General features: G+C 56.6%; 2 protein-coding genes across 3 annotated transcripts in view; one reads left to right on the top strand and one right to left on the bottom strand.

The window, feature by feature from the left end:
* Positions 1-4,047, top strand: part of KIF2C (kinesin family member 2C) — a 27,284-nt gene extending 23,237 nt beyond the window's left edge. For both annotated transcript variants that reach the window (XM_019531317.1, XM_019531316.1), the window contains 4 exons: positions 2,212-2,323; positions 2,416-2,532; positions 3,081-3,204; positions 3,639-4,047. In XM_019531317.1, coding sequence (XP_019386862.1) covers positions 2,212-2,323; positions 2,416-2,532; positions 3,081-3,204; positions 3,639-3,718 — 433 coding nt within the window. In that variant the 3' untranslated portion in view covers positions 3,719-4,047. The remainder of the gene's footprint in view (positions 1-2,211; positions 2,324-2,415; positions 2,533-3,080; positions 3,205-3,638) is intronic.
* A 1,751-nt stretch (positions 4,048-5,798) lies between these two features.
* The window catches only part of CUNH1orf228 (chromosome unknown C1orf228 homolog), a 14,033-nt gene continuing 10,477 nt past the window's right edge, over positions 5,799-9,354 (bottom strand). The window contains exons 10-11 of the mRNA XM_019531318.1: positions 6,575-6,692; positions 5,799-6,299 (exon numbers count right to left, since the gene is read on the bottom strand). Of these exons, the coding sequence (XP_019386863.1) occupies positions 6,286-6,299; positions 6,575-6,692 (132 nt within the window). The 3' untranslated portion in view covers positions 5,799-6,285. The remainder of the gene's footprint in view (positions 6,300-6,574; positions 6,693-9,354) is intronic.

Genomic DNA, 9,354 nt, shown 5'->3' with positions numbered 1-9,354 from the left:
ACCTTCAAGAGTAAATTGGATGCTTATCTTGCTGGGATCCTATGACCCCAGCTGACTTCCTGCCCTTTGGGCAGGGGGCTGGACTCAATGATCTCCCAAGGTCCCTTCCAGCCCTGATGTCTATGAAATCTATGAAAGATCCATGCCAGGGGCTGAGCTATGATGCCTGCCAGCTCTTTAAGTACCCTTGGGTGTAACCCATCAGGACCAGCTGACTTGAAGGTGTCCAGCCTGTCAAGGTGATCCTTCATGAGGTCAGCTTCGATGAAGGGCAAGGAATCTCCCTCGCCCAGGCCTCCCTGACCCACAGTGGGCAGGGCCGTCCCGTGGGACTGGTGGTAAACTGATGCAAAGTACCCGTTTAGCAAGTTCGCTTTTTCCTGGGCATCGGTTGTCAGCTGCCCCATCTGGTTCAGCAGGTGTCCAGTGTTGCCCTTGCTTTTCCTCTGGCTCCCCACATACCTAAAAAAGGACTTTTTATTGTCCTTGATATTTGTAGCTGGCTGGAGTTCCATCGCAGCCTTGGCTGTCCTGATTTTGCTCTCTGCAAGTCTAGACTAATGCAGAGGGTATTTTTCCTTGGTAGCGGTTCCAGTCCTCCATCCTTTGTAGGTCTTCCTTTTAAGATGCAGGAGGTCTGCCAGTTCCCTGGAGAGCCAAGGGGGCTGCTGTGCCCTCCTGCTGCCTTTCCTCCGAGATGAGAGAGACTTTGCTTGTGCATTCAGGATTGCTCCCTTGAGGAGCAACCACTTGTCCTGAACTCCCCTCCCCTTTGGGTTGTGGCTGTTCAGGGCCTCACTGACAAGCCTCCTTAGTTAGTCTTGTTAGTTTTAAACCCATCTCCTGCCAATCTCAGGAAGTGCCCCTTGGTGCTAGTGTTCTGGGAAGTGATGAGCAGTTCTATTTTTGTTCACACTCTTCCATGCTGCTGTCGCCCTCTCGTGCTCCCCTCATCTGTCTGCTTTCCCAGCTGAAGAGGCCAAGCCTTTTCGGTCTCCTGCTGACTCTTCCATCATATCTAATCCAACCTGGGCTTCACAATGCCTGACTCGAGCCCCTTGCAGCCTTGTGGGATCTCCAGGCCCAGCTGGTGCCCAAGCCTTTGACCCCCAGGGTGATTCAGGCGCCTTGGAGAGCAGTGCAGAAGCCAGCAGCCTGTGTGGGGGGCTGATGGGATGTCGGGCTGACTCCCCTCTTCCCCAGTAATTGTTCTGGATGACTTGGGGCTGGGGTTGGACTTGGCGGGCTCCCGCAGGCCCCTAGGGGTACGCTGGCTCGGTTGGATCCACGAGCAGGCTCCGAGTGCCAGGCCAGGGGGAGGCACTTGTCTCTGAACCAACTCGGCTGCGACCCTTCTGCCAGCGCCAGGCCCCTCCCTAGTCAGGGTGCTGCCCTGGGAACGGGCGTGAGCTTAGGCATCCCATATCCCAGACGTGTGCCACACCGCCTACCACACCAGGGACTCGGCCTGTGGACCGACAGATCTCTTGTACGAAGCGATGCTGTTGGCTTGGTTCTGGGGGGGTTGTTGGGCCGGGGCTGCAGAGACACACTGAAGCCCCAACCCTGGCTGCCTCTGGGGCAAGGGGGGAGCTCTTCCCTGCTCAGGCCTCCCGGTGACCCAGGGCAGCCACAGCCTCCAGCCTGCTGCCGACAACCAGGAGGGCCCAGGCTTCTTGCACTTGCCTTCTCCGGTGCCTTGTTGACTCGGCCCACCTGGCTCATACGCCCCAACTGGCAGTCCCTGGCCCAGATCCCTCATGGCTTCGGGGCAGGGAGCTGGCAGGTGGATGTAGCAGCTGTGGACAACAGACTGCAGCTCCCTTGAGACTGTGCCAGGTCAGTGCACGGAGGCTCTTGTGCGTCATGGCCTCAGCAGAGCGTGCCCGGGGCGTGGGGGAGCAGATCTCCGTGTCTGGTTCACATCCAGCTCCAGCTGGCACCAGCAGGTTGGTTTGATCAGAGAGAGGCTCAGTTCCACGTGGAGCAGAGCGCCAGTGACCTGGGCAGCTTGTCAGCCACAGGGGCTGTGGGTGATTCGGTGACGGGGGGGCCCAGGGATTGCCGCACAGAACAGGCACAGGGGGAAGCGCATTGCAGTCGTTGACGGCAGCCTCCTTCCCTTCACGGAGCCTGGTTGTTGCAAAGCTGTTCTCAGCAGCTCCTGGGTGACCCTCAGCCTGGCCCTGATGCAATCCTTCCCCTTCCCAGGGTGAAAGAGCTCAGCCCTCACAACGGAGGTGCCGGCGAGATGCAGACCCACATGGAGACGGAGAGCGAGGAGGCAGAGACCAGTGAGGAAGGGTCAGGCCCGCAACTTGAGGTACATGGCTGGCAGGGGAGGAGCCGCCTGGGTTTGGCGCAGGGTGAATGACGTCTCTCGGCTCACCTGAATCTGCTCTCCCCACCAAACAGCAGCTGGGCAAGGACGAAGAGGAGCTCTCTCCCCACATGTCCAGCTTCCGCTACGCCATGACACAGATCAGCGAGCTGGAGGAGAAGGCCGTGGAGGAACTCCGGGAGATGAGACAGGTGAGGGGAGGGGTGCGCTGCCAATAACAATAAGCAGCCGGGGGGCGGCCTGGGAGCTGGGGTGGGGATGGACCCTGGGCAATGTGTTGGACGATGCCCAGCCCTTTCTCTTACCCGTTACTTTTCACATCAACTGATTTGTGTTGGCACCAAGGCGCTGCAAACTTGGGGCATAGACCAGTGGTTCTCAGCGTCATTAAGGCCCCTGTGCACGTGCACACACCCTACCTCTCAGAGTGCCAGTTCTGAGCCTGCACGCACACACACACGTCCATCCTACTTGTGTTGTGAGCAGCAGCTGTCCTGATCTGGCTGTTTAGATGCACATGGTCTCAGAACGGTTCAGCTTGGCCATATCTCCCACGCTGTGACCTGGGGGAGCAGGGTTCAAGCTGGAGCAGCTGCCTGCACTTAAGGCTCAGAACAAGTGGCTTGGAGAACTGCCCTTGCTGCCGGTGCTGCCCTTAGCCCCAAACTGCTCATCAGCGTCACAGGCAATGGCCACCTTCACACCTGTCCCTCTCCTTACACCTCACTCCTGAATGCAGAAAATGACCCAGTGCGACAACCTGCTGGAAATGACGGAGCAGCCGGACTACGACCTGGAGACCTTTGTCAGCCAAGCCATGTGCCTGCTGAAGGAGGAGACGAGGCGTGCTTTCGGGATCCTAGGTACAGGCCCCCTTCCGGATGCCTCCTGCTCCCTTCTGCCTGTCCTGTGGCTGGCAGGAGGGCTGGGTGGGGGGGTAGCACTGAAGGCAGCATCCAGGAGCCTGCACTGACCAGTGGGATTTTCCCTGGCATCTCTTACTCGTTCGTGGAGTGCTGCAGAGAAAGGAGAGTGGTGCTCGGAGGCCCCTGGCTCCCTGCACGGCCAGCCCAGTGTGGGGGCTGGAAGCATCTCAGCTCGCTGGCTGCACAGTCTGTGCCTGGCCTATGGCAGAGCTCAGTGGGGGAATCCCCCTCCCCCTGACATGATGTAGGAGGGAGAGAGCAAGGGACCATCGCCAGCCAGCTCTGGCAGCCATGGGGCTGCCCAAGCTGGAGTCGGGGGATCCTGAACTACCGCAGCTGAGAACTTAACAACTTTCTCCCCCCTTTTGCAGACACGCTGGAGTCCCTGCAGCTCGCCATGCAGATGGAGGAGCAGGCCAGCCAGCAGATGAGCAAGAGGAAGCTGCAGTAAACGTATCGGCCCCTGGTTCACTAGCAAAGCCCTTGTCTGTGTGTCTGTCACTGATTTTGGCATTTCTCCCTCAACGGGGACACACAGTGTCCCTGGGGTTGTCCCCTAGCAAGGCACCATGTCGGCCCTGTGCCAAGCTCCGCTGTCTCCGGCCCCTTTAGCAGGCACGGCTCTCTTGAGAGCCCTGGGAGTGGGGAGGGCTGGCAGAGGGAGCTGCCTCCTCAAGCATGTCGTGGTGCAGCCAAGTCGGCACCCATCCTCCAGCCCACAGAATCGTTTAGGCTCCCTGCCACATTTTAATGTTGCATAGCCACGAGGCTCTGCACAATTGGGGGTGGGGAGGAGGGGAGGAAAATCAGCATTTTCTTAAGCTTGTTTAAAATAAATAAATGTTTTGTCCTCACCACAGTGTCTCTGAGTGGTTCTTGGCAGCTTCGCTCGCCTGTGCTCCCTTGTTTGGTCACTGCTGGCATTGGACAGCTTGGAGCCCACCCCCAAGGTGGCAGCAAAAAAAGGGGGCACAGGAGGGAGATGCCTCCAGTGGGGGCCCAGCATAGCCCAGCTGTGTCACCTGCCCACAGGCACCTCCAGGCTGCCCAGTGCTGCGCTAGCACCTTGCCCGTGCCAGGGGTGGCCCTGAGCTGTCCTCATGCACGGCACGGTTCCAGCTAATTTTCCTGCAGGAGCTGTGTGTGCTCTCCTTGTCTGTGGCCCCAGGAAGGTCCCAACCCTTACCCTGCTGCATTTCCCTGCCTATTTCCAGCCTTGCTGCCAGCACCAGATGCTCCTCTTGGTCCCTGAGCCTCCTTCCCTGCATAATCTCTGCTACAAGCTGCGATGACCTATCCACCCCTCCTGCTCCCCTTTTCAGTCTCTGCCTGGCCTCTGCCACCAGCACGCAACTGAAGTCCTCAGCTGTCCAGCGGGCCGTCCCTTCCCAAACTGTGCCAGTGACTCGTAGCGTATGCCTTCACAATGCTCTTCTCCTTTCCCAGCTCACCTGCAGTACATCTTGCAGCCATACCAGTTCCACCAGCTCTTTGGGTTTTCATAGATTTCATAGACATCAGGGCTGGAAGGGACCTCAAAAGATCATCGAGTCCAGCCCCCTGCCCCAGGGGCAGGAGGTCAGCTGGGGTCGTAGGCTCCCAGCAAGATAAGCATCCAATTTGCTCTTGAAGGTGTTCAATGTAGGTGCTTTTACCTCTAATTGTTTTGCAGCAGTGGGTGACTTAAGTCCAGTTGCAACATATATTCAAGTTCATTGCCTCTGCCTGAAATGGCATCCTTGCTGACACATGCACGAGCAGGTGGCACGTATCGGTCATCCTGTTGGCTCTCACCCCATCTCCTGTTCTGTCCCTTGCCAAATCCTTCCTTATCCCCCCAAGCAGAATTAGAGCTTGCTAACGAAGTCCAAGCTCTCTGCCCAAAGTCAAAACACTAAAGGTGAAAGATTTATGTGAGATGAAGAGAAGCCACAGCATGGGCTTGACCCTAGCATGGCTACGGGCAGGGGAGAAGCATCTGCTCATGAGGTCAAGGTGACTGGACAGCATGGGTGGCAGACTGCATGTCTCAGGCACCATAAAGTCCCCGTGGAAGGGACTTGTGTCCAGGATACAGTTAAGAATTGTTACCACTAATCACTTGTCAGAACAGCCAGGGTACCGCTGCCCTGAGCTCCCCCCATGCCCATGTTTCCCTTTGGGGGCTGCTACATCCTCGCACTTGTCCACTGTGCTCAGGGCTTTGCAACCAGCAGTGCTCAGTTTCCATCCACCCTAGCTCTGCCTGCTGAGCCCTGAGGCCCCTGGGTCAAGTGCCTCACCCTGCCCAGGCCCATCTGCCCCAGGTGCTGTCAGGGGGCAACACACAAGTTGCAGGAAAGCCGCGTGAGCACCATGGATCCCAGTGGGAGACAGCGAGCAGATCACAGCACTGAACTTGCACGCTCTGCTGTGAACTGCACACGCAGACACACATCTCATCTGATACCTGACAAGCAAGAAATTAAACTGCAGCTCTCCTGTAGTAGCTGTAGTAATGACGCATCTATTTTAATACACACGAAGGCAGATCAGCTGAAGCAGGATCTTAGAAAATTGGCTGAGAACTCATTACTGCTTCTCCCCATGGAAATTTTTAGTAAAAGGTGAAAAATTTATACAAACTGAAAAGCCAAAGCCTGCTCCCTGCCCTGAGGAGATGCTGCCAGGGCAGAGACAGCTCTTAGCCAGCACATGGTGAGTCCTGTTCCCAAAAACACTAACCGCTCCCTCTGCCATGACCTGATTCTCCCTCTCCCCTGGGATTTCCCACCCCCGCCCCCACCCCCCAGCACAGTCCAAGAACTGGCTCTGCCGTCCCTTTGGGGCAGGGAGGATGCCCGGCTGTGTAGTTCATAAGTCAGAGCCCCTGGGGGAGATGTTTACAAGGACCAAACCTGCAAGATGTTCTGAGATTCAACCTGAAGGAAGCAGGGGGGCTAGGGCGTGGGAGGCGCAGAGCTGGAGGGTTGGGGGGTGGTGGGGGCTGAGCAGGGCTGGTCCAGGTCTGTGGTTTGCTCATTCCCAGGCTTCTGAAAGACCAAAAGAGCCCCGTGAGCCCTGAGGTGTATGTAAACCCCTCCAGCCCCCGACCCCAGGCCCTTCTGTAAGTCAGGACATCCACCCCTGCTCTGGATCCTGCCTGGCTCATGGTCTGACTCCTCCTCCCTTGCGCTGGTCAGGATCCATCCAGAAGAAAGGACTGAGTGCAGATTTGCACCCATGTAAAGGGGAGGGAGTTCAGCCCTGATATCTAGAAGGACCGGGGTCAGCTTTGGAGCAAGTGACCCTGTGCCTCCCCACACACCTTCTTTCTGCTGCATCCTTTCCAGGCATAGCAGGCTCCCTGGGATGTCCACTTTGTTGGATACCAGGATGTCGGTCTGCACTGCATCCATGTTCATGTACAAGCTCTTGGGATCTCTCTAGGACAAAGAGCAGAGACACAGGTGAGACGAACCAGCCACGCCACAGGATGGGCAGGGCAGGAGGAGTAATGCCCCAATAAAGGCAGCCTTGAAAAGCCAGAAGCCAGAGGGTGTCATGGCAAAGCAGCCGTCAACTGTTTACCTACAGCACTGCACTGCACGTGTGCATAGCACAGAGCTCGAGCACAACTGAAAAGAGACATCCAGCTCTTGGCAGATGGCCTAGGGTGCAGCCTGTCCGGGCCCCACAAGCTAAAGGGACCTCAGTGTCAGAGCACGTCACATCCCAGCAGTTTAAGAGCTAAGGGCAGGCCAGGAAGCAAGAGATGTTAACAAATCTGGAACTCAGTGCTGCAGTTTGAGCAGAGAATAGCAAATGCGGTGCCTGTGTGAGAAAGGGGAAGATTGGGTAAAGGCAGCATGTATGTCTGACCCCCATGGTGTGAGAGCTGGAAGGAAAGGGCAGTGAAAGGCCTGGAGGTAACAGCCGTGCTCTTGTTTGAGGAACAGTCCAGAAGGGCTGGTGCAGAATGAAACCAACCGGTGCTGGGAGAGGCCTTGCAGGCCCTGTTAGCATTGTTCCCTGCAGGCCATCACTCTTGGCCTGGCTCTGCCAAGGTCTCAAGGTCCAAACCTGGAGGCTTCTGCTGACTTAATGTCTGGCTTGAAATCCGAGCAGCCCAGATTTAGCCAGCGGCTTGCACACCTGCCTCCTCCCGGACACCGCAGACCCTGCAGGTCTGACAACCAGGGTCACAACAAGAGTGAGGGGCCAGACAAGCCTTGGACTGTCTCCATCTGTGCTGGAGATGGGGCCAGAGTCAGGACAAGATAGCCTCGGCTTCAGAAAGGACTCACGGCTCCAGCACAGTGCTAACTCACAGGCTGGAGAAGGAAGCAGCTAATTGAACATGGGTAAAGACACGCTAGGTTCAAGGTGTCCTTTAATGAGGCACCGAGTCCTGCCAACATCCTGGGTCTGGCAGAGTGAGAGGGAAGGAGGGAGCTGGAAAGGCTCAGTCCTGCTGACTAGAGCAGGACAGTTTTTCCAACTGCAAACGTCTTGAGTCTCCAGTGCCTCTTTCCCCTGGTGCAGCCACGAAAATGAGAGCGTTATCCCTGTCCCTGCGCTCCTGCAGGTTCAGATCCAGGAGCCAGATTTGTTGTGATTTCATGCAGACGCCCTGTCCACCTCGGCCCTGCAAAGGGACCAGTCCCAGACACCCCTGTTCTCTCCCACTTCTTTCCCCATTTGTTTTCTGGGTTTTGAGTGAGATGAGTCCGTGCAGGGGCATCAATCCCTGCAGCAAACTGACCTAGGTTGGAGCCTGGCAGTCTTGCTGGTGCGCTCTGGCCAGGGCTGAGAGCCGGGCATGTTTTAGTTGCTGTTGCAGCCTCTTTTGGGTCCAGCAGAGCTGTGTCGCTGAGCCCAGCTGCATGTCTTGCTGGCCGTTTTGGCCACGCTGGCCTGGAGTGGGAAGATGCCATCCTCCCTAGTGCAGCCTGCCCAGGAGTGGGGTCCTGGCAGCTCCCGGCCGTGCAGGCCTTGAGTGGTACGATACCACAAGAGTATTGTTCCTTAATGGTGACCAACCAGGAGACACGCAGTCCCTGTGTTGGGGGTTGCAATGTCTCTGCGGGGTGGTGTAGCTCAGCCTGGATGTCTAGGCTGCAACCATAAGCCTGGGCCCTTGCAGCTGTTTTACAGCTGCTGCATTTCAGCCCGCCGGTGGGGGCTGACCCCAGCCATACGCTGGCTGGCAGACTTGGGCCAGGGGGAAGCCCTGGCATTTCTTGTGGCATATCCAGGCCTCAGTGGTGTATAAACCTGGTTGGCTTTTCGCTGCCCCGTGCAGGCTCAGTGAAACAGGCCTGGGCTTTCTTTTGCCCCCTTTTCAGGTCATGCCCCAACCAAGTGCTGTGGTTGGGCGCAAGTTCGAATTCAAGCCCAAGCCAAAACAGGCTTAGTTCCCCTTTTGTTGTTTCCGAGCTGTTAGGGTTCAGCCCAGCTGTGTAGCCTGACTATATGTCCAGGTCACAGCCCCATAGGCCTGGCGCTCTTTTGTTGCATGTCCAGAATTGCCGTCCACCCCCCAAATCCACCATGCGGAAGTGAGGATCAGCGCTATGGTTTCACAGGGAGCGATGAGGGGCCCTTTGCAGCGCAGACAGAGCCAGGCTCTCTAGCAGCTCCCTGCAATGCAGTGACCCACGGAGCAGCTTGTTGGACTCTCCGGTGTGGCCTCTGCTCAGAACTACCCTTTGGAGAGTCCCAAGTCCCAGCCTGCCTGGGCACGGGTAAAGACCCACCATGGAAGGTACCACCTCTAGATTCTGTTTTGTAGTCTGTAGTGTTTTAACATTAGAGTTAGTGATACCTTTTGTTTTTTCTTTATGCTTTGTAATACATCTGAGTGTTGTGTTTACACTGCTGTGCGAGAAAGGGGTTGTTGGTTTTACTGGACACCCTAGTGATTTATCCAGTGTTTCCCAGGTTGACTGGGTGGGGGCTTGAGCCAAGGTAAAATATATTTAATATCCCCAAAATTGAACCTGGTCCTTGTTGCTCTGACAGATGCTCAGCAGAAGTATTAAATATACAGTTACACACACACACACACACACACACACACACACACACACACACACACACACACAC

The sequence above is a fragment of the Crocodylus porosus genome, unplaced genomic scaffold (genome assembly GCF_001723895.1).
Source record: "Crocodylus porosus isolate Cpor-Errol unplaced genomic scaffold, CroPor_comp1, whole genome shotgun sequence".
NCBI lineage: Eukaryota > Metazoa > Chordata > Crocodylia > Crocodylidae > Crocodylus > Crocodylus porosus.
Note: the sequence above shows the minus strand (reverse complement) of the source record. Positions and strands in the feature narration are given on the sequence as shown.